Here is a 25,771-nt window from a genome sequence, read left to right as displayed (position 1 = left end):
AGTATCACTTCTCGGTCTTTTGGCTAAGATCAAGTGTACTGTCAAAAAGTAATGACAGCCATTTCATATATCTTACTAGGCCATGTTCCAATGGCTCACCTGCTGTTTTGAGATAAATGGATACCGTTTGTGTTTCATGTTTTCACTTGTGTGTGTGTGTGTGTGTGTGTGTGTGTGTGTGTGTGCGCGCGCGTGCATACATGGAGGGGAAACTAGATGTGATGTTGTCCTCGTGGTTGCCATGAGGATAATGCCAATTTAAAGTAATTTAAAAATCCTGATCAGGTCCATAGCTCTTGTTCCTCTCTTTTTTCAAGTATGTGGAGGGTGTTGCTGTTCTAAAATAACTTTAAAATGGTGGAAGTGTCCTTGTTGTGGCCATAAGGTCCTGTATTCTAGCACTTTGGTCCTGTGTTGTAGCACTATCATGGAAGGTTCTGGGGTTGTTTTGTCAGGCTTTCTTTATGTGATGTTAGTAAGAATCTGAATGAAAATATTCATGGCACTGCTGTTGCGAATCACTGCACTGCAAATCGTTTTTTTTATTTGAGCTGATAATCGTCAACACTTCAGTGTATAAAACAACAATTTCCTGGCCCAGCTGTTCCTCCAAATGGAAGTGAGGATATAGATTCAAATGCACATTTAAAGCAATGTGGATAGACAGACTACAGCTTCAATCTGATATGGATTTGCATGCACAATTGACCTGTGTTGATCTACCTAAGTAGATCTACCTGTGGAAGTATTACGTATCCTTAGCTGAACTAGAAGCTCTTTCCTTGTAATTTTTCCAGATTCTAGTCAATTGATCACTGATGCAAATGCAAGCCTGCATTTCGACAATATTTTTAAAATAACAGTGTATGGCAGCAGATATTTGGCTTTTCTGGGCGACTTGCATTCATCTGCTGCAGAGATGGTGGATGGCAGCACTGGTGGTGGCGGCTCCTTGATAGTGGCTCCTTGGACATAGGGGGCTTTTCATCAGTACTTGTGGTAGTGAGCCTGCTTTGAGGGATTTGGAGGGTACTCATGTTGGGGGTTGGGATCTAGCACTGACCCACGATCAATCAAGGCCACGATGTGGCAAGTCACAATATGGAAGGGACAACTGTACTTGACACTATGTCATATTCCAAAGGTTTTTATATTGTAATGAATCTTAATTTTATGCAATAAGTAGATAATGAAAACATCCATTTGATTATGCCCCTAACCTTCACCACAAACACAACCAAAATAAAATGTCCTTCCTTGGTAGAAAGGTAAAAGAACAAAGAATATATGGACACTCACTCACTATCCAAAACAATAGGCTTTGAGCTCAAACAACACTTATGAAGACTTTGGACATTAAGAAAAGTTGAAATTACAAAAACAGACAAAACACTGGGGAAAAACGAGAAAGTCTAGCTATAACAAAGAACAGCTTATTTGGGCGACTCTGGTGAGCATAATAGAAAATACCATTACCATCCAACATCATGGACCCTGGCCATTCAGATACAATGACATTTTTTCACATTAAAATGTGAGGAAATGTTATGACAAGGAAGGCAACTATCATCCAGTCACTCATTCATTTAAAATAGTCATATGCTGCCTTTTCAAAGACCTGCTCAAGGCAGCTCACAAAATAAAGCAAGGCAAAAAACATAATATAATTAAAATTAACAACTATTATAGTCCAGTCTAATCTGAGGGGGGGATGGGTTTGTGGAGTTGGTACAAGTTCACATTGGTGCATTTGGCAAATGCACTAGTGGGGTGGGCAAACTGGGAGGCAAGCATGTCCTAGAAATTGGCAGCGCCAAACCTGTAAGTGAGTCTGGCCCTCAGAGCTGTGTTAGCATCCATGATGACATCAGCATGGCTGGGGGCATTCCTAGGGGTGAAGCCAACCTTAGTCTGCTTCCTCCCAAACTTTGCAGCCATGAACGCTGACCCAAGACTCTCGAAGTTACACTACCTGAAAGGATGGCGTAATTAATGTGGTTTTTGGCTAAGGGGGATTTTGAGGTGGCCTGAGCCTTGCTGTCTCACCACGCTACCCAGAAGCCTTCAGGAGATGGCACAGCTGCGTAGCAGTGACACTATCCCCAGCCATCCAAGCCCTTTGGATTGGGCTGTTAAAGACCAGACAATAAAAACTAGAAGCATAAAAGCATATTAAACCCATGACAATTCCATAGAAGAAAGTTTTCTAGTGAAGATTTACATCATAGCTTGGATTTGCTTAGACTTTGACTTACTTCTCTCCCTCTCCACGCCCGCCCCCCCAGATTGCCACAAAGCATAATTGGGGTTTCCACATCCCACAGGAACAGCAGGTAGGGCAGTGGCGTAGCTGGGCCAACTGCGCCTGGTTCGCATTCTATATTTTTCGCCCTCCCGCGGAGCTCCCCTTCCCCCCTTCCCACACTTACCTTAGTTCCTTTCCTTTTTGAGAATTTTTCCAGGCTGCAAAAAGGCCTGTTGTCAGTAAAAACGGCCTGATGGGAACTATACTTCCCAGAACTTGTGAGACCCAAGGTCTCCTGGGAACTGTAGTTCCTCAGGCCGCTTTTATTGCGAAGAGGCCTTTTGCAGCCTGAAAAATTTCTCAAAAAGGAAAGGAACTAAGGTAAGTGTGGAAAGGTGGTGCCTTGGGGGGGCACGGGGGGTGCTGTGGAGGGGGGAGGGGCCTGGGGTGATTTTCTGCGCCCCCAGGCATGCACCTGATATATGGCGCACCCCCCTTCCCCCTTGTAGCTTCGCCACTGAGGTAGGGCTACTGCAGGAGGAGACAATCAGCAAAAATCACCTCCCCCTTTTTGTACATGGAAATTCTTAGCAGTATCCAAGTAATAATCTGTAGTAATACCAGGCAAACATCACATTTTCTGCATGAGATAATAAAATATTAACAGAGGGTTATGTCTACATAACTATTCACAAAATCCTGGATCAACAAAAAATTGGTTTCTTACAAGTTTCTGTTAAAATTAAAAGCAGGAACTTGAAGATAAATATATGAAAGGGAGATGCATAATATTTGAAAAAACTGTATCTTTAATTTACACTCATTTTAATTTTTATTCACATTTTCCTTTTATTTGTCTGTGGTCTTTGTTCCCAATTTGGCCAGTCATTCAATCTGCTTCACTTGAAAAATAAAGCATTTACAGAACTGTCACAATCACATAATTGGGCTACTTCTATAAAATCAATATTTCTATCAAGCACAGAGCACATATGTAGCAGACAGAAACCATCTTGAACATCAGTGTCTGTAGTAGCCAATCACAGAATTCTCCTGTATGCACAAATAATTGTTTGACAGTGTCTGAACAGTAATTTTTTCTTTTACCGGACATAAAAAATAAATGTTGGTCCTTGCCTATTTTACTTAAACATTCAATTCAATATAGTTTCTACAAGTGCATTCCTTTCCCCTTTCAAATGTGACCATATGACCAATCATTAATTGCGTCTTCTCCCTTTATTCAATTTACCTCCTTCACTTCATCTCGAAATCATTGAACCGCTTTGCCTTCATTTGCCCTAGCGGCCACCTGCTCTCTGGCCTATCTTAGTCACGTCACAATCTTTTCACTTCTTTCAGCAACTCCACTTCTAGGATTATCTTCTGAAAGTGGCACTGAATGTCAAGCCTTCTGTTACACTTGCTTCCCTTGACAACACTTACCACTTGCCCTCAGTATACCCTTCCTTTTCTTATCTTCAAGTCTCATAAAAAGCCTTGTATGCTCAGTGTTACAGCTCAAATTTCTTACCAAAGTATTATTTGCAATCTTCTCTTCTGTTGTGTCACTACCCTCACTTCTTCCATGACCCCTTGTCTTGTCAGTCAACTCTACCCTTCTTCATTCATGGTATTTTCTTTTCATCAATCAGACTCTCCTTTGATCATAAATGATGATGGTGCCAGAAATGTAGTAATTATAGCTAAAATATTCAAGCTTGATCACTAAAGGTTGTTGTGCACATAGCTCCATGGCTGATTTCTCTTCAACCAGATTTCAATGCACAAATTTCAGTTTTAGACTCTTTATAAGTTATGCACTTTGTGTTACTCATTAAAAAAATGTAAATATTTCCCCATGGGGTGATCAATTAAGGATAATATGGCCATTTGGAAGTCCATCATTCTTGATCATTCCCTTTCAAAATGTATATGAAACATCAATCATTGAGGGAAAAGCTAACTGCTACTTACCCATCAACATTCTGACTCTGGAACAATAGACCAGGTTCAGCCTTATCAAAAGGAGTTTACCAAGACATTCATTCTTTTATGTCTGGACAGCTGTTGCCAGATATTATAACTAATTGCTTGAAATAATGATGAGCGAAACAGACTGTTTCCAGTTAATTGATAAGTATCTGGGTAATGATAACTGAAGAGACCAGTTCCAGAAGGTTTCAGATAATTAAAATCTGCCTTTAATGGTAGATGAACCCTTTAAATGCAATAAACCCGTTATTTCAAATGTCAATGGAATTGTTGCTGGAGAACAAATGTTTAAATACTCAATGGGGGATGTAAAAGTATTAAAACAGGGCATTTATTGTAAGGTTGAATACACTAACTATCTTTAATGTTACCAGAAGAAAAATCACAAATATTTCAAGAGTCCACACCTTGCCTTGGCCTGTGGACACTTCTGGACTGCTCATACTAGATACACAGCCATCAACATCAGAGAATTATAGTAATGCATATACTTCATTAGTTCAGCAGTATGTACTCCCTGTCTGTGTTTCCAGTTTTCTCCTTCCCTTCAACTGATGATGTTGGATGGATTACTATGTTTTCTGAATCAGTGTTTTGAGTTGGTATGTGAGTATCTGACCATTGTATTCTGTTCAGGCTTTAGAAGCCAAAAGAGTTTGGCAAACAACAACTGTTTAGTAGGACTGTTTATGCGTATAACAGAGTGCTTGCTTCTCAGATGACAGCTAGAGATGATTTTTTAACGTGTCGCTAATGATTTAGTATCAGCAACTCATCTTTTAGGACTGGAGATACAAGACTTCTATTTCAGCCTTTGTGCATCTGAAGCAGCGGACAAAAGGGGAAAAAAAAGATGCATCCCTCTCTATATTGATATCAGTATCATAGCTGCAACAAATGGTAATTTCATCTCAGTAATAAGGACTGTGCTAGTGAACTTAAATCTATGCTCGACTTTCATACTATCATATTGCTGAAAGAGGCAGGTCAATGTCAGACCTGGTATGATAGTCTTTGAAAATGTCACAAGGTGCTATTTAAAAATTGGGTCAGTTCTGGAGGAAAGGAGCACACAAGAAAAAAAAAAGACACTGCACAGTTTCACTGAACAAATAATGACATTTCTGAGGAAAAAATACCTCTAGTTTTTGTAACTGACATTTCTCAACCTCTTCATTTGCTCGTTTTGATCATAGTTCAATCTGATAAATGCTTCCTCATGCTTCTGCTTCCAACAAGCCACTTTAGAAGCTGGAGCCCCTCTCTGTCCCAGACATTTGGAAATCTTGCATTTTGATCTGTTCTCACATTTATTACAGATTTCTAATGTCCTGAATCTCTCTGATCTGTCTCTGGCAGACACATATCACTCTAACCATGATATGAAATGACTAAAAATGAAGAAGTTTTCAAAAGCTGCCGTACATTACATTATAACACTCCTCTATCATCTGAAGAATGAAGCAAGTCGTTACAAACGTACAGATCCTTAAGAAAAGTTCTACAAAACTGTGAACCATCGATCTGCCTACAGCCCATCGGTCATGAAGTACCTGCAGATGCTCAAAGATCTCCAGAGAAAGCAAAAATATTTGCCTAGTCCCCAAGTCAACTGAATCTGAACCAAAAAAGAAGAAGATAAAATAGTTATTTTCTGAAACTGGAACAGAGCCTGAACCTAAATGGTATGATTCCTTTCCAGAGTGTCTGGTAAAAGCTGCAGCTTTAATCTTTCCATCAGAATATTGATGATGATGATGATGATGATGATGATGATGAAGAAGAAGAAGAAGAAGAAGAAGAAGAAGAAGAAGAAGAAGAAGAAGAAGAAGAAGAAGAAGAAGAAGAAGAAGAAGAAGAAGAAGAAGAAGAAGAAGAAGAAGAAGAAGAAGAAGAAGAAGAAGAAGAAGAAGTATGGATATTTAGTACAGATACTGCAATGGAGTTTGGCTTAGAGAAATGTGCTACAGCAGCAACAAGTGGAGGCAAAATTATGAACAGTAACAGAATCGAAATGCCAAATGGCCAGACCATCAGGATAAGTCCTGTAAATATTGGAGCATTTTATAGTCGGATAACATCAGGATAAGTCCTGTAAATATCAGGATAAGTCCTGTAAATATTGGATAAGTCCTGTAAATATTGGAGCATTTTATAGTCGGGTAACATCAAACATGAAAAAGTCAAGAAGGGTATCAGTAAAGACTATATTCAAGTAGTCAGAAAACTACTGAAGACAAAATTAAATGATGGAAACACCATTTAATTCATTAACACAGAGGCTATACCTGTTATCTGATATACTGCTAGAATTATTAAGTGAACACAAGGTGAACTGAATAGTCTGGCTTGAAAAACAAGAAAACTCATGACTATTCACTATGCATAACACCCTCGTGGTGACATTGATAGATTATATCTACCCCATAGAACTGGAGGCAGAGGACTACGGCAAGTGAAACAAACTGAAGAAGAGAAAAAAAATGCCTTAGCTGATTATGTAAAAGACAGTCGAGGACCAGAACTCATTGAAAGCACAAGAAACAAAACATGAATATCAGAATAAAGTAATAAAAATATGAACAGAAAGTTGGCAAGGAAAAGCGCTACATGGTCATTTTCTGGAAGAACAAAACAAAGCGGAGAAAGAAAAAACCTGGCAATGGCGTATAACTGGAACACCGAAGAAAGAAACTGAAGGCTTGATTTTAGCTGCTCAAGAAGAAGCTATTATAACAAATGTAATTAAAGCCAGAATTGATAAATCAGCAACTGCTTCAAAATGTAGATGGTGTAGAGTAGAAGAAAAAGTGGATGACATACTAAGCTTGTGCAAGAAGATCACACAAACTGATTACACCATGCTCTTGGAAAAGTAGTAAAAAATGAGCAGGTCAAAACATTGTGGGGCTTTTGAATTCAGACAGATGAAGTCTTGGCACATAATACACCAGCATAACAGCGGTTGAAAAGAAAAAAACATGGATAATTAATATACCTGGTGGCAGCAAGGTCAAAGAAAAAGAATTGGAAAAGATGACAAAATATCAGGATCTGAAAATGGAAGTCGAGAGATGATGGCACAAACTAGCAGTTGTAGTCCCAGTGATTATGGGTACACTGGGTACCATACCCCAAAAAAAACAAACTTTGACGGCACTTGAACCACTACATATTGATAAAATCTCCATCTACCAATTACAAAAGGCCACATTGCTTGGATCTTCACATGTACTACACCAAGACACTGGAAAGAAACCAATGCCATAGGAAGGCCAATACTAGTTGAAGATCTGGTGGCTGTGATTTCATAAAATAATAATTAAAATATCATGGTTAAGAGTAATGAAGGAATCATGTAATCTAATGGCAAAGTAAGGTCCAGGATGAGGACAATTCCACCAGTCGATCTCTTATGGAAACCTGCTGGGTGACAGTGGAACAAACAATCTCTTTCAACCTCACCTATGCCAGAGGGTTGTTGGTAGAATAAAATGGAGGAGAACAATGTTGTGAGCTTCTTGGGGTCCCCATTACAGAGAAAACAGGGTATCAATATATAAATGTAAAAGATTATAATATTCACCATTTTCATCCATTTTTATCTATCAGGAAATGTTCCTAAAACTCCATCCCTCACATTTTTTCTGGTTTCAACTTCAGTTTATTTAGACTGGACACCATGGAGGACTTCTGTCAGTGGAAGGATGACCCTAACACTTTTGCCAATTTCCCCACATGCTACAAGCCTGGTCCCCCGCCCCCCTCCTGGAGGTCCCCTGTCTACTAAGATCAAAATTTTGGTCTGCAGCAGGAAAAGAATGGTGAGGAAGGTCCCTCTGCTAATCTTTTCCACCAGAGAAAATATTTCGTGTGATAGATAAGTTTTTGCCCTCATTCTGATTTCTGCAGTTTCAAGAGAATGGCACAATAATGTAACAATGGCTCCTAAATTCAAGTAAAAAACAAAAATGGAACCAGGTGTCGTCTGCTTATTGATAGCAAATGTATCAATCTAAATCTTGGCATTCTCTGTTGCCAACAGTTTGATATACATATCAAAGAATAATTTAATACCTGCTCAGCAGCTTAAACAGCTATCATCTAATCACTGCAAATCTAGATTTGTTGCTACTACATCCTAGTCCTAATCAGTTTATTTTCATCTCCTTTTCAGAAATTACAGTAATCATCCTTGATACTAGACTAATGTGGCGCACCCCTGTTTTCCTGTTATAGTAACCTCAGCGGGTGGGTTCTGTGGGGCAGAACTGGGAATGAATGTTGCAAAACAATTTAAAACAAAATTTCTCTTTCTCTTTCTTTTGTTTTTATTTTTCACTTAACATATATATCAACACAGAACTTAGTAATGCAACAAAACCATGATCTTATACAAGTTTCACCATTAACATTCCCCTTTTTATTTATTTATTTATTTATTATTTAGATTTTTATACCGCCCTATCCCCGAGGGGCTCTGGGCAGTGTACAACAAAACTAATACAAAACAAGTTCGGGAACAAAACTATACAATTAAATATACTAAATTTCATTAAAAACAACGGTAATACCATAATAGAAGGCGCCCAGTAAACCCTTTTCCTTAAAACCCTCCCCTAGGGAGCGGCCGGACTCCTCCATAGGAGGGTAATCTAGATGTAATGGAGCAGGGGCGCCATACTCAGCGGCTGGTTGCTCCAAAGGCTTGCCAACCCTGTTCCTCTGTTACGTGGCCCAGGAAGTCTCCAGATGAACTCTTGGTGCCCTGGCTTCAAAAGATAAGGGTCCCAAGAGAACTCCCACCAGGTAAACACAACCCTTAAATAAGATGTTAAAAGCTTATAATGAAATGTCAAGCTCCCATGCAAGCAGCCTTGCTTCCCTCTTCTGCTTTCCACATATTCTGCACCCATCTGCCTCTAGAGGCTCCACCTCTCCCTGGCTCATTCCATTCCTATGTAGAGGTTACATTACCACATCACAGAAACCATATATACAGCTAGGTAAATTAACTCACTCACTGTATTTGTGGAGTTTCCATTTAAATGTAAACCACTGTCAAACAAAGGGGAGGAAGCACCACTGCTGTGATCACTGGATGGTCCTGGAGAACCTGAAACGTGGCATTTAAAAAGCTGCTTTATACTTGTTAATGCTATGTGAAGCAGATAACAATTAATAATATGATTTTTAAAAATGCAGTTAACGTGTAAAAATAGTTATAATCCAAATAAGTTTAATTGCGATCGATCACTGTTAAATATTTCCTAACAAAAAAGCAAGCAGTATGCAAGAATAGAGGTCAGTTGACTGTATAATAAAGCTGATCTAGCATTAACAGTATGCAACAAAATGAACTGGACAGCGGTATAAAATATTAGTACCTTATTACTTTAATCATTTTAGCAGTAGTTATTTATGTGTCCCCTCAAAATTTCCAAAAAGATATACCTGCCAAGTATGTAGCATCCAAAATATTTATTATATTTTCTATCTTGTTTACCTAGAATTTGAGACTGGTTGCAAAACTAAACACAACAAAAACAGAATGTCCAAATACATACACTATCACCTATTTTACACATTAGCTAAAACAGGAAACCACTCCAGAAAGCATTTAAGCCAATTTTTTAATGGAGTTGAGGGAAAATTCCCAAGAATTCCTCTGAATATGCTCACAATGGACACATGGTCAGTCACAGCACTGTCCCCATCTTATTCTTGATTTGTCTTAAATCCTTAAATTAGAAAGGCTTTTAAAGCATATTGTATACACAGAGGCAAGACATTAATTACTTTGAAGCTCAAGATAAACCTACATCTTGAACTGTAACCATTAAATGACAAAAACTAGAGCAGATGCAAAGGAAAATCTGGCCACTTGAAACATTCCACACTTGAGGCATTTCACCTGTGTTTAGTTACTACCTTTCCATTTCCATGCTAGAACATGATTAAATTCAAAGTATGGGTGTTCTTTGGTTTGAAGACCATTCAAATAAAGCTGAGCCGCCAAAAAACACACTACCCTGAAAAAAAAGCTATATTGGCTTTTTCTGGGTATTTTTTCAGTCAACATCTCCACCCCACCCACCCACCCACGCCTAAAATCTGGGCATAGCCATATAGCCAAAGCCATAAAAAGCCAAAACGTGTTTGGGCTTTTGGGGATATCTCTTCACCACTACCTCTGAAGCCCAAAATGGTTACCAGATCCCTGCATATAGCTCTCCCGCACTGCTTCTAAAATCCAAGTGGGCTTCATAGGCAATGGGGCAACCATGTATGCAGGGGTAAACTGAGCCGATGCTGACATTCAGCTCTGTGGCTGGAATTGGAGTTTGGCTTTAAAAGGCCTGAAAAGTTTCAAAAAAAAAAAAAGCTTAAAAAGCTGGCATGCAGTCCCCACCTTTGAAAAAAAAAAGCTGAACCCCAAAAATACTGGAAAAAATTGTACACACCCCTACTCATTTGTTCAAACTGAAGCCTCAGAACAGATAGCAGAACTAAGCCGCTAAAACACTGGAACAACAGGCTGGGTATAACTATCTTAACACAAGCTAACAAATCTATCCAGAGGAGCAGTCTTGGGGTTTATATGCTGGTACAAATGCCTCTGAGAACAGACCAATTTATCTGGATCTGTATGCCCATGAAGTACTAAACAATTACAACTATGTTATCTAGACAGCACAAATAAGGGGATAAATCCAGCACATATATTGAAAGATGATCATCATAAAGATCAAGTGGTCCTTGACCCCACTTAAAGGGAGCCTCGCGGAGCAGATAAATGGTTATTTGAGAGACTGTGTGAGATAAAGATTTACAGGTATTGCTATACCTTCACATACCTTCACAGAGAGACATTGGTTTAACTTTTAGCTGCACCTAAACTCTAGATCATGGCTGGACATCTCCTGGCATTACAACTGATGTCGAGGCAACAGAGATTAGTTCATCTGGAGAAAAGAAGCATTCCTGGCCATCTTAGAGGTAGTTTCCAGTTTGAATTTTTTTTTTTTGCCTCTTGTAAGTGTAGAGTTTACTCCCTCATATCAGTCTCTATCTCTCTCAAGGGCAGGTTTACAAGCAGGCTTAATTGGATCAGATCTTTCAGCTGAGAATTTGACTTGGGATAGGTTAGTTCGCTCACTCCCTGGAAATTTTCATGAAGACAGCCCTGCAATTGGTTGTGGAGGTCAGAAGGTTAGAGCCAGCTTTCTCCATAAGCGAAGCTTATAAGAAGAATAGTTTTATCATCCTCTTCCACCTCCGTACTGTTGGAAAGACACTTGTATTAAATAGGCAGCTAGTTAGTAAATATAAGTTGATATTTAGCGTCATTGTTTTCTATGCAACCTGCTACTACTCAAATGTTCCTTGTTTTTAATTGCTTTTATTTATTTTTTCTGAAATAGAGCTTTGCCATCTGTATTATTCAGGAGTTTCTGGTACCAAAGCCAGGTAAGCTTGGTTCCATTATTCACAGCCATTGCAAAAGGATCCTGTGATCTGATAGGAGGATCACCTCGCCCCCCACCCCTGAGCCATTTCTTGCCCTGATAATTTATTCCTGGGTGAAATAAATAGCTATACCACATGTGAGGCTGCAGCGAAAGAGCAGTTAAATGGCTTCTTCTGACCCTTGTATGGGTGGAGTTCCACGGACAGAAGAGGAAAATGGCAACAACTGCACCCTCTCCACTGCAGCCTTCTAATCTGTGTGCCTGTTACTCCATGTAGAACCTGTGATTCCAGGACAGTTTATTCTTGGGTAATAAATGGCTGCTAGGGAGAGAGGAACACTCAGAACATTAGTAATCCAGTGTAATCCTCTCACAGTCCTTGTACCAGAACCAGCCCAAGAAATGCTTCCAAATTACTTGACTAATACTTCAGAATCAGTTGGGTTGCCAGCCTCTAGGTTGTGGCTGGAAATTTCCTGGGATTACAACTGATGTCCAGGTAACAGTGATCAGTTCAACTGGAGAAAATAGGCATTCCTGGCCAGTAAGCTGGGGATAGATTTGCCCCAGTCTCTGAATAAAGCCTGGGGCTTGATCAATTGAAGAAAATGCAGCAATGCAATTTGGAGGTAGAGGTAGAGGCTATATGTTGAGGTTTCCCTGTTATGAAGCAGCTTTTGCTGCCAACTACCAGGGGAGACAGGAACATGTTGGAGCTTAGTTTCAATCATTGTCTTGTCTTTTTCAGTGTATTAGCCTGGTGGTGGGATAGTGTGAGTCGGAGAGGTCAGTGGCGTAGCACCAACAGGACCAGGTGGGGCATGACGCCCCAGGCAGAGCAGCAGAGGGGGTATGCCTGGGACGCGGAGGGGGCGTGGAGTGGCATTCCGGGGTGGGGGCAGATGGTGCGAACGGTGCAGCAGTAAGGGCACAGGGTGCACATGCGCCCTGGGTGCAGTTCCTCCTCGCTTCGCCTCTGGGAGAGTAAGTTGTGTGGAGCAACTGCTAAGTGTTTGTTTTGTGTTTCTTACATTGCAAGGATGGCATATGGTTTCACTCCACCCTGCGTTTTCCCCCCCTTACATTCCAAAAACTGTTTATTTCCAGCCTGGAAAGGATTTATCTGAAAACCCATTCACAACTATTCTTTTGTGTGAAATGTTTTCAAAATGTCTTTCCTTGCTGTTCAGGCATATTTAAAATATTTTATCTTCCCTGCTGTGTTTTCCATGCCTTTGTGTTGCCCCCGAACTTCCCCCTTGGTGCCATTTTATTGTGTCCCTAAGTTCGCTCTATTCTCCCTTACATTTATATTATCTCCAGTTCTGCGGGTTGTTGTGTTTTTTTTGCATTTTTGGCTAAATCTTCGAAGTTCTAATTACACACAGCAACAGAGAATCTATGCATCGGGTCTTCAAAGCATCAATTCTACAAGTAGCCAACAAAGACAGAGAAAACCCATCATGGTAGTCAGAATACGTTTTGAGGGGGTGAGTGAGAACAAATGGGGGGGGGGTTTGAAAATATTTTGCAAACATTCTGCAAGCATTTTAGGTGACTTGTGCAGAAAGCGTTGTAATTTCAATGTAAATCACCCTACCTGACCACTATATTATCCAGAAACACTATTTTACATCTTGAATATCTTTAGGGGGGCAGACCAACACATTTCTTATGCCATGTAATCTCTGTGTGTATCAATCCTTGTCATAATTTTTATCTAGCTGATTCCTTCAGACGTGGACATTATTGGGCTTGTTACAGATCTACTTTTTGTGTATGAAAGGCCACTCATAATTCTGGATATTACAAAAACCAAAAGATCAACCAATTTATCATTATAACTATCCAATAATTTTGTATCTTTATTTTTAATCTGCATATACGCCATATGATTGCTGAATAACTGAATTAATAAGTCCTCCTGTTTCATAATATTCCTAGCCTTAAATGTTTCTTTCATGCCTACAGTATGCCTTGGCACATATGATTATTCTGTCTCCATCTACGTTCTACCAATTAATTATTATGAACAAATATGTTTTCAAAAATAAAGTAATACAAACAAGCTCAGTTGTATTTTTAATGTACTTCACAATATTTAATAAAATTTAAATATTGTTTCTAAGTTTCCCTCAACATTAAGAAAAAGCATCATTTCAACATTACTTACAAAGTTGTATAAATTAAAGATTCTCATTTTCTCTGGGTGGGTATTTTAAAAAAAAGACTTTAGAATAACAACCTAATCCAATATAGTCAGAACTAAGTTAAGTGAGGTCAATGGTATTTACTTCAAAGAAAATATGCATAGGATATATCCTACCCCAATGCAATGGGATAGGTGGGAAATTGTACAGCAGGAAAAATCCTATGTGGTGATATCATCCAGGGAAATCATCACCATCTTGTGACAGTATGGGTGGGATACAATTTTGGAGGATTTTAAGTAATTTCGGGGGGCAGGGAGAAAAAAAAATTAATGAGATTTTTTTAAATGACAAAATTGGTTCCTGGGGGAAATGTTTGCTTTTTATGAGAAAATGAAGTTAAGAAAGTAAGGGTATAAGTATTTTTAATTAAAGCAGAAGAGAAAATTCCTTTCACAAGTCCTGAAGGCAGGGGTTTTAAAAAAATTGTTGCTGCTGTCAAGTCACAGCAGACTTATGGCAACACTTCATCAGGTTTTCAAGGCAAGAGAAGTTCAGAGGTGGTTTCCCATTGCCTGCCTCTGCACAGTGACCTGGACTTTCTTGATGGTCTTCCATCCAAGTACAAAGTAAGGCTGCCGCTACTTAGCAGTCAAAACCTGATGAAATCGGGCTAAACTAGGCTAGCCATGTCAAGGTATCTAGCCCCTTTAATATGCCTAGAGAACCAGGAACACGTAGGCTTAGTACTTAGTACTTCCTCCAAATGAAAGGAATGAATCATATAAATCAAGTCTCTGTTTATAGAAACCTCCATGTGAACTGCCCAGAGCCCACCATATAAACAGTGGGAGAAGCGTACATTCTCCCTGAAGCATACAACAATGATGAATGACTGAGCCAGTTTCTCTTTTACACAGGCTGCAATCCTAAAAACACTCTCTTCGGAGTAAACTCTTATTGAATGAAAGGGGACTTCTTAACAGACTTGCTCAGAATTGCTCCCAGACATTCACAGCTATAGCAGCAGTAGAATCATTTGAAACTATTATCAATCAACACATTAAATTCAAGGAGCTTTAAAATGCTTCCTTAACATGTTTGATTATCTTCCTTTAAACAATTCCCTCTCATTCATTCATATTCACCAGATCATATTGTTTTGAAAGTTGTTATTGCTGACTAGAACACACTGACAACACACATAATTCTTCTTCCTTTTCTAACACTTAGTACAGCACTAGAAAGTTTTGTTGTTTCTGATTTACACTGGTGTGCCTGAAATACTTTTCTAACATGCAGAATGTAATGATAAACACTTCAGTATTCTAAGCAGCAGTGCTTGTAAGAGTGTTAATAAGATGGGAAAACTTTGAACCTTCAATCAATTGTCAGCTTCAGCATTTCAACATCTCACAAGTCTGACAAGTACAAACAGTATTCAAAACTCTAAGCAACAGGAAGCTGAGGAGCATTCATCCACTTGCTAAACCATACCACTTTAAATGTGCAAGACTTGCACACAACTATCTCTTCCCTTATTCTTTCAGCATCAACACACACACACAAAAGCGTGCAAAGAAACTAACACAATGACACATGAAACCAAATCTACTCCCATATTGGTCAGACTTCCATGCACCTCTACTGAACAATTTCTAGCATCAATTTGTATAATCAATGGAGCTGATAGCTATCAATCCATACACTTTTGCAGAAACCTACACACTGCAGTGGTGGGATTCAAATAATTTAGCAACCAGTTCCAATGGTGGGATTCAAATAATTTAACAACTGGTTGTTCACAAGAACCGTTTTAACAACCAGTTCTGCCCAAGTGGTGTGAACTTGCTGAATCCCACCACTGCTACACAGCAGCATCTCATGGGATACCCATTAAGTCTCCCTACCCATAACATTTAGTGAAAAAGGCAATGAGATCATGGAAAGGGATCAGCCAGTCCATGAGTAGCTGAAGAATACAAACCATGGCTGTCCCTGCTCTTTAAAGCAGAGCAGTCTGACAGAGAATGAGTGGCCCTGGTTTCCATCTAGTGCTACAGCCTATGGCTCTCTGGAAGATACGCAGAATGTCCCCTTTTCCTAACCTTCTAGGAAATGTGCAAAATGACTTTCAAGGAACATTTAACTGCAGGCACTTTTACTTTTTGTACTGAAATTGGGCAGTCTGATTCTTTTTTAATTTTGTAAATTCAAAATGTGAATCTGTCTGCTGTTTTAATTTTTTTTCTCTTTGCTTTGAGAGAAGTGGGATAGATTTTTTAAAAATAGCTGAAGTTTAGAATAAGAACATCTTGGTCTCCATGAAAAATCAAAGAACGTATAGAAATTTTTGCACACATGCCTAACATTTGTGATAATACATAATGAGATATCTCCAATAGACTACTTTCACTGGGACATACGTGTTTCCTTTGCACACATTGCACAAAGAATTGTCACAACCACTACCCATTCCCCGCCCCCCCAAAAAACCCTCCAGTACTTTTTCTTCACTGTCTTTATCATCTTTCCTGTGTCTGATAGTAAAAGTTAATTAGTGGATTCTAGCCTTAGAAATTCCCTACACAAATCAAATTCAAACCATTTTAAATAGCCAGCATGACAATCTGGCCCTGAGTTAATGGAATGATTATGATTCTTGGAACACACTTGTAAAACTTCTATACTAACTGTTACATAGAACCAAGCAGGGGGAAATAAGTCTTATTATTTTCAAAAGGAGACACATACACACACGGGCACTACACTCACCTGGCTCTTTGCAATTGTTTAGCAGCAGCTTCCCTATTGCACAATTCCACCTATTTGTGCACCTAATATTACAACATGGCATGGCTAATTGTATTGCTGTCTCTCACCTAATCTGTCTTAACTCTTGAAGGCCTACATGATCTCACCAATATAACTGTGAATTGTATATACATTATGGATGTGTGAGGTTGCAGCACCAGGAACACGCTTATATGCAGTTGTATGTATTCTGACTGGAAGTGTTTCATCAGGGTCAAGAAAATGGTCAAAAAGGCAGTGGTATGTCCAAGATGTGACTCCAGAGATCTGGTGTAATTAGAGATAGCAGGGATCAAACCTATAAGTTTTTGCATAGAGGGCATCTGCTGGACCATCTAGCCCCGTGGTGGCTAACCTTTGGCACTCTAGATGTTATGGACTACAATTCCCATCAGCCCCTGCAATTGGCCATGAGGGCAGGGGCTGATGGGAATTGTAGTCCATAACATCTGGAGTGCCAAAGGTTAGCCACCACTGATCTAGCCTCTCCCTGTCTTGCATGTGTCTATGGATGTACGAAAACAAGGTATGCTTAAACAAATAACAATTTAGAATTAAAGTATATCATCTGTCTCGAACTAGAACAATGAGTGAAATAGTATTTGCGTGCAAGTGCCTGTCTGTTAAGAGAAATATTGCAGAGGAAAACATTGTACCAAGATCCATTAATTTTGCCTTACCCAATGGGAGCTTTAGAAATGATGGAGCTTCCCTGAGGTACTGAACGGTGATGGTAACTTCATCTCCAGCATTTCGCAGTAGATGCACCTGTCAGTGTGACAAATAACAGCTACTTTATACCAAAGAAGAACCAGGCACAGAGAGCAAAATAGTCTACATCAAAAAAAAAAAAAAAGCACCACATCTCAGTAGTTCTGTCAGGAATCCAATATTCACGCTTATCACTGGAATGAAGAATATCTTGAGGGTCAGACCACAAAAAATAAATGATAAAGGAAAGTGTATCCACAATCGTGGCACTGTCTGAAAAAATAAATTTTGAAAGGCAATCCATGTTCGCATACAACAAGGGAGGGGAAAAATGCTTCAAAGACATTTATTTTATCCGAGCCAGAGCACAGAGGTGACCATTCTAAATTTCTATTTATTCTACTGAGAAAAAGCACATACTTGTACTTTGAAATTCAAGTTGGTGGGAGTTCAGGTGGTTACCAGTGACTACATCATGCCCACATTTTTGGCAGATGATCTTTTGAAGTTTTGTGGTCTGGATTTTTGACTATAATAAAGCCAACAGGGTGTATAGAAATGTCCACAATGTTAACAGCAAGGGGGAAAGGATTTAATGCATTTACCTATCATATTTTTTATTAGATTGCATATAGGCAGTTATGATGCTGTGTAACAATGAAAACTTGATACCATTCCATATTATCAGCAAAAGCTTTAAATCCTTATTTAAAAGCCTAATAATTACCAATAACTCATAAGTACAAACACTGCATAAATATTCAAAATGATAAAACCATACAAAAATAGTTACAAATATGTAATACTTAATAATTAAGTAGCAAAATATAACAGTGGGGACAATGGGTCCAAATAAAGTTATGTACAGTAGCATTTAAAAGAGGAGAAATGTTCTTTGAACAATGGCTTGATTTGGCCATACAGAGCTCATCACAGTAACATACCAAGGCAAGGATGACAATGCCCAAAACCTTGTGCAAAAGGAAGGACCACAGTCAGTTCACAGACCAAAACTGGCCAAATGTATTGCTGTCACTTGAACACCAAACAGTGATTCTTGGACTATGAACCTGCTCATTCCAGGATTTGCACCCCACTTAGAACAGGTGAATACATTATTCCATCATTGGTATTTTACCAACTGTGCAATCCAAAGGGGGGGGGGGAAGAGGCTAAAGCTACACTGGATTCAGCATGACTCCTAGGCTGGTGCCAGCATCCACTGTGCCATGCAAACTAGCATGGAGACTGGCCAACAGGCATTTAGGCCAGCACAGAGGAGCAGGGCAGCAATTCAGCTCCTGAATCTGGACATCAGACTGGATGCCGTCACTGCTACACTGTTAGGGTCTACTCTGGCATCCAGAGGGGATTTCCCGGGGTGTTCCCAGGGGAGGAACTGACTTTAGGCAGCTTCCAGTGGTGTTTCAGCTGAAGAACACCTCTTTTCAGTGGTACTGACTTACACATGCAAAATGCATGGCATAAATCTGGTCTAACCATGGAGATGAGTGTTTTCTCTCTTTCCACCAGCACCCATACCACAAATTTACCCTTTGGAAGTGGTGCTGCAGTGCTGCCCCTGGTCACTGCTCTACTGCTCCCCGCCCCATTCAACTGGGCTGTTATTGTTAACACAACCATCTTGCCTACTTATTTCAATTTACTGGCCCTGTGCCATACCATAACATATTTATTTACCAGACCCCAGTGATTGGGGCGGGGAGCAGCCAGGCTGCAAACCTATTGCAATGGCATGATCTATTCAGTTACATACCAGAAATAAGGTAGACATTTTTCTTTTATGACTCATGAGATTGCATATATGCAATTAAACAATGCATGTCAATGCTCATATTACAATTTTGTCCTGGCCAAGAAACATAATGCTTGAACCATGTATAACTCTGGCACAAGGAAGAGGCATTTTATGGGTAAGTGGGGCTGTAAAGTTTCTCCTACCAGCTCTAGGCACATAAAACTTAGCAGGCTGCCTTTTCCTCATCTGATGGATTAATCCAAAATTTGGTAAATTGGCAAATGCAATGGTACGATGTAATTTCAATGCTGTAATGTGAAGGAGAATGCAGCACTCTGATCATAGGCCCTTTCTGCACGGGCCGGAATCACCAATTTCGGCCTGGGGAAACATAGTTTGGGGGGGGGATGGTTCACACAGGCGGCGCTGCTTTTTTCCTCCCAAAACGATGTAGTCAAACCTCGCTTAGGGAGCAAGGTTTTCAGAATACGCCGGCTTCCACCCGTTGCCGAGCGAACGGCAGCAGGTTGTAGCCGGCGTATTCCCTGCACCGGCCCCAAATGCCTTCTTACCTTGTAGGCTTCTGGCACTCTGAGGAGGCCAGGGGACACGCCCCCTGGCCTCTGTTGCTGCAGCCATCGCACTGGCCATGGGGGCGTGTCCCCTGGCCTCCTCAGAGAGACGAACGCCTGGACAAGGTAGGAAGGCATTTGGGGGGCTGTGCAGAGCCTGCTCTGCCAGCTGCACAACCCATGGGGCTGTTCGTGTGAACAGCTCCAGGGCTGCCATCGGCATTAACCATGCCGATGCAGCCCCGCAAAACTGGCCATGCAGAAACTGGCCATGCAGAAAGGCCATAGTTTCATTGCATCATATAAGCAAAAATCTTGAACTTCTCTTGTGACTTGGCTAATGCAAAAAAGTTCTGCTGATAAATGAGGAAGAAAGGGGCAATGTCTCTTGCATCCCCATCCTCAAAGCGCTGCATTTTCATTCACATAAGTCCCTCAACTCTCATCATTGCCTTTTTGAGGCTCACAAGAGGCTGCTGAGGGAAGGTGGACACAACTGAATGGCCTTTTTTCTTTCTGTTCTGTATTTCTTTGCTAGTACTGGACCGCATGTACAGAAAGTTACAATTGAATATCCTTTTGAGTTTTAAAAAGTCCCAAATGCACATTTTTCTGCAAAGTTGGAGTCCCTTTCAGGTTTGTAGAAAGATCTGTCTCATCCATTTGTAACCCATATTTGTTATGCTCCTGAGTTGATCCGGCTTGCACCAAGAGAAGGAAGGTTCACAGCTTAATTGAGGGAATTGTTATTTTTTTACAGGCCCAGTTGAAGAAAGGCCTTTAGCAGCTACAACCTATGCAAAAGAACAGATGGGATAAAGAAGTCCTGTATCATTAACTGTTTGGACTTTTTCACTTTCCTTACTACTAGGCACTGTTAGTAATTGTAACTGTTTGGAGTGCTTTTCTTGAAAGGAACGGAAGATCTTGTATAATCAGTTGAGCTATATATACATACATATCCACTATAATTTATCTCTAATTGATATAAAATTGTTGTGTTTAAATTAGAAGTTTGTTAATTTGTTGAAGAAATTCATATTTGTTTGACCAGCCACAGGGTGCTGTCCTTTCATTAAATTTTAAATTTTCCTAGTTCTCCAAAGAAGACTGGTTTAGCCAAAGATGAGTTGGTTACACATTCACAGATAGAGATTTAGCAACCCTGTCTCCTTTGCACCCAACAGCCAACATACCCTTGGCCCAATCTTGTAAAATTACATACTTTCTCCATAGTGAAGACCAAAGCAAAATGATAGTGGGTGCTTAGCGACAGCCACTAAAGGAATCACTTGCTTAAAACTACAGAGCTTCTTTTAACATTTCAGGGTTTTCAAAAACACCCAATGTATTTGTTTTAGATTTCACATTTTTTCTGCATATCTCAGACCATTTCCATATCTATAGAGAAAGCTGTCTTGCTCATTGACAGTTCTAGTCACCAGATTTCACTATTAGGCTGATTCCGCATGGGCCAAAAACAGCAGTGTGAAAACAGTGTGAAAACAGTATAAACCCTTTATACCGTTTTCACACCGTTTTCACACTGTTGTTTTGGTCCATGTGGAATCAGCCTTAGGATATAAGCTGATGCTGACCATGATGCCGCAGATCAATGGGACACTGGGGGGAAAATACTGTAATTTGTGCAGGAAGTTATTTGAGTTGCCACGGGTAGCTTAATTTTGCCTTTTTAAAAGTCTAGAAATATTTTGCATATGATCAAATCAATTTGATTTAAAATGTTCAAGTAAAAGTGAATCAAATTGTTGGTATAGTTTTTGCCAATATTTTAATGGTGAGGTACTTATTTCTTTTCTTTTCTTTCTAAACTGACAAATGTGGCTTCTTAAACTTTATTAACATCCACATTAGGGTTTGGAATAAACTAACGTCTTCTTTCCAAACCAGCCATATCACCTAATTGCTTTTTCTTCTTTCTGCTAGTCTGCTTGATAATTAAGCTTTTGATACGTTTTTTAGAATAAATATGGTCTAAACTTGAAAGAAAAAAAGGGATTCACTGTTGTTCTCTTGATCACTTATGGAATAAGCAAGCAAATAACTATAACAAACAAATATACTTTCCAGTGAAATCACATTAATTCCAACATCGTAACTTAACAGAAAAGGGGTCACCTTATTTACAATTTTTTTTTCAAGATAAGGGATTTCTCACATATTAATGAAGGCAAATGGTTTTATTTGATGTGTATGGGTATGTAAAAATGGCTGATACATATCATCTTTCAGTATCAATATAATGTTGTTTTGTGGCTGCTGCTACAACTGTAGCCTGTGTACCCAAACAAAAATCCAGTGGCAATTGAGATTTATTCCAGTACAAGCTTCCATAAGTCTCAGCTCACTTCACCAGATGTATGAAGTGTACATCCATAAGAACAATTGATTTTGCCTTCAAACAATATGGCAGCCTGCAACATGCATTTTAAATGGGCCTGGGAACTTTTGTTGGCAACTGCAATTTCCCCCCAAAATGTTTGAAATAACAACTATCAGTAAGATATAATGAAAGTGGTTACAGAATATATGACTGTCAAGGTCTGCAAATGACAACACTTTTTTTCATTCTCAGTTTTTATTCACAGGGATGGTACAGTCAAGGCTAGAATTGCTGCATGAATTGTAACCAAGATAATGCTTATTATCTGTTGAAAAAAGGACATGGAATAAAAACATAGGGGCAAACAAATGCTGCCAAAATAAATTATTTGAAAGTTACTGCCTTTGCTGGGTTTTACAATCATATGAGATTGCTAAAGGGCAGAGAGCATAAAACTTCACATACCTAAAAAGAGAGAAAATCAATTTCTGCACCCACAGGAAAGAATTAATGGAGCAGAAGGCTATTAAATAATAGATGCTTTTATGACACGGAAGCTGTTAACACAAATCTAACATAAGACTATAAGAACAGCCATCTAGTTCAGCATTCTGTTATGGTAAATAATCATATGTCCCTGCAAAACCTTCGAGCAGGGCATAAAGATTAAAGATAGCAGTAGATTGATCCTCCATTATTTTGCCCAGCTTTTCTTATATCTGTTTAAGCCAGTGGACATCACCAGATATTAAATCTACTGCCAATCAGTTTCATAGCATATCCCCAAGTTCTCATAAGAAGGAACAGGGTGAAAGGTTTCTTTTTACCCGCTTCTTCCAAATCATATGTATTTTTTTTCTGAACTAAAAAACTCCCAAGCTGCTTTAGCCCATCCTCACAAGAAAGATGCTGCAACACTTTGATCCATCTATTTCATTTTTTCCAGCTCCGATATCCTGGTGACCAGAACTGTAGTTGTAACAGGCACGAGTATGAAGGCACAGCTGTACTGGCAATTCTATTCTTAATGCTTAGCATGGAGCTTCCCATTTCTTATTGCTGTCATACAAAGTTGACATTTTCATCAGGCTATCCACCATAGCCCCAATATCTTTTTCCCAATCAGTCACTACCAGTTCAAACTCCATCACTACATGTTTAAAGTTAAGGATGGTTTTTGTTTTTATCTGCTCCAATATAAATCACCTTACACCTATTCATACTGAAAATCATTTCCATGTTTCTGCCACTCACCCAGTTCAGAAAGATTCTGGATCTCTTCTGGATCCCTTACTAGAAACTAGCATTACATTTTCTACTTTCAAACTCCTTGGAAGGTAGGCCAATTTTAGCAACAATTTCACACTTTGTTAGAAGATCAACAATTTTGAATTTAAGAATCCTTGAATATTCATTTATTTAAAACATTTCTAAGTTGCCATTATACTAAGGTGACCAGATGGTCACCTTTGTAAACCGGGATGGGCGGGTAGATGGGCGGCTGCGTGCGTGCGCATGCGCACACAGTTGCAGGAGCGCACTGCCTTCTGGGGCGCTCTTGTTTCTCGCCCTGTGACAGGGTGGGAAACAGGAGTGCCCCAGAAGGCCATGCTCCTGCGGCCGTGTGCGTGGGAGGCTGCTGCACTGCCTTGCGTCCCAGAAGGCAGTGCGGCAGCCTTCCAAAAATCGGGACACTTGAAAAAACCCGCGGGACACGGGACAAATTGTTTTAAGGCGGGACTGTCTCGCCAAAAGCGGGACGTCTGGTCAGCCTACATTATACCCAATTCAGGGTCCTCAGTGTAGCAAATATGACAACAAAATATCAGAACATTAAAACATTTCAGACATTTAAAAAGGATTTTAAAACACGCACATTTTTTAAAATGTATGTTGTGAGTTGCCTCATGCCCAAAAGGGGAGCGGTGGTCTATTAAATCCAATGAAATAAAATACATAAATAAAAAATATATAATATTTTTTAAAAAACACATTATAAATACATTAACACAAAAACACACACAGACTAGGAGGAGAGCAAATAAGAGTTACCAAGGGTGTATCAAACAAAAAGTTTTTCACTTACTAGTGGAAGACAATAGAGAGAGACAAACAAATCTCCCCAGGGAGGATGTTCCAAAGTTTTAGTGCTACAACCAAGAAAGAACTTTCTCAGTGAACCACTCGTGTAGTTTTAGATGGAAGGGGCAGTCAAAGCAGGGCCTCCAAAGATGACTAGAATGATCAGGTAGGTTTATAGTGGTGGCTGTGATAACTTGATAGTTTTTTGTTTGTTTATTATGGTACACCTTTCTCACAGAGACTCAAGTTTTTAATTTATCCATCAGCACTTATCAGCTTTTAACTCTGTTCCTCCAAAAACCTTTGTGACAACAGAAGTTGTAGTATGGGTAACTACTCTGCATTTTCTGTTGAGCCACATTCATAGTGATGTGCAAATATAGATTCATAATCATAGATGATAATAGCTGTTTCATTCGGACAATAAAAGGTACCCTTGTTATTCAGTTCATTTGTTATTCTCTTCTACTCAACACTGAAAGCACTTTGCTGAGAGACTCATTTTAAATAAATCTGAAGGTTTGAAGATATTTCAGTATCTCAGAAGTTATACTAGGATTCCAAAGTATTATTCCTCTGTGTTGCTCCAAAAAGCTACTCTAATAGGCGGGGAAAAACTGATCATAACTCAATCAAGAAAAGGTATTTTTAAAAATCAGCCCAACAAGCTACTGAGAATGGGAATAAACTAGTGGTGGGATTCAACAACAACACAACAACACAAGCCTTTATTGGCATATAGTGGTGGGATTCAAATAATTTAACAACCGGTTTTGGTGATGGGATTCAAATAATTTAACAACTGGTTGTTTACAAGCACCATTTTAACAACTGGGTCTGCCGAAGTGGTGCGAACCTGCTGAATCCCACTACTGGAATAAACTATTTATTTTACTAAATTTATATCCCACAATCCCCAACCAAGGGGATGAAAGATTCACTCACATGGGAAGAATAAAAAATAATGCAACAAATCAATCTCATACAGATGGAGGAAAGCCTGCTTAGAAGTTCGTAGCAAATTAACATGCATATTTAGTCAGTTCAGGAGGTGCACATATTTCAGATTAATTTATTGTATAAACACTTTCAAAGGAACACAATACACCCACACTCTTCACTGTAAAAAATTACACACAGATACATAAACAGAGCAGTCTTTATGACTATTAAGCATCATTCTCACCTTATTTCCATTAAACCTTGATTGGACCATTATGAAGGAAGCATAAACCCCATGCTGTCTCAATTCACAATAATCACAGTACAACAGCCGTTTGAACATTCTTCAAACCCTGCCTGTTTCTCAACATTTATTCAAGCCACAAAAGCCAATTTGAAACCTGAGCATGTTTGCAAACTCTATCCCACTGTGAACACTAAATATTCTAAAATGCACACTGAATACTCTAAAATGCACACACAGTCCTCATTAAAATTACTAACAGCAAAATTACTAGTAAGGAAAACAAACTTTAAAATTAATTCTGAATGGAAACAACTTGGATCTAAGAGAAGGGTTCAAGCTCTTACAGTTTTGATCATGCTCCATACAATATTCCCCCTTGCTTTTTGGACATTACTCTTGAGCTAATGGTGACAGTTTGTATAGCAAAATTGTACATGA

The 25,771-nt window shown here is 39.4% G+C and overlaps 1 protein-coding gene across 6 annotated transcripts in view; it reads right to left on the bottom strand.

Annotated features, from left to right (window-relative positions):
- SNTG2 (syntrophin gamma 2) overlaps positions 1-25,771 on the bottom strand; it is a 354,452-nt gene that overhangs the window by 146,275 nt on the left and 182,406 nt on the right. For all 6 annotated transcript variants that reach the window (XM_048497891.1, XM_048497919.1, XM_048497904.1 and 3 more), the window contains 2 exons: positions 17,357-17,444; positions 9,265-9,356 (listed from right to left, as the gene is read on the bottom strand). In XM_048497891.1, the coding sequence (XP_048353848.1) occupies positions 9,265-9,356; positions 17,357-17,444 (180 nt within the window). The remainder of the gene's footprint in view (positions 1-9,264; positions 9,357-17,356; positions 17,445-25,771) is intronic.

Source organism: Sphaerodactylus townsendi, linkage group LG01, assembly GCF_021028975.2.
Source record: "Sphaerodactylus townsendi isolate TG3544 linkage group LG01, MPM_Stown_v2.3, whole genome shotgun sequence".
Taxonomy (NCBI): Eukaryota; Metazoa; Chordata; class Lepidosauria; order Squamata; family Sphaerodactylidae; genus Sphaerodactylus; species Sphaerodactylus townsendi.
The sequence above is the reverse complement of the archived record's forward strand: the minus strand, read 5'-3'. Positions and strand labels throughout refer to the sequence as shown.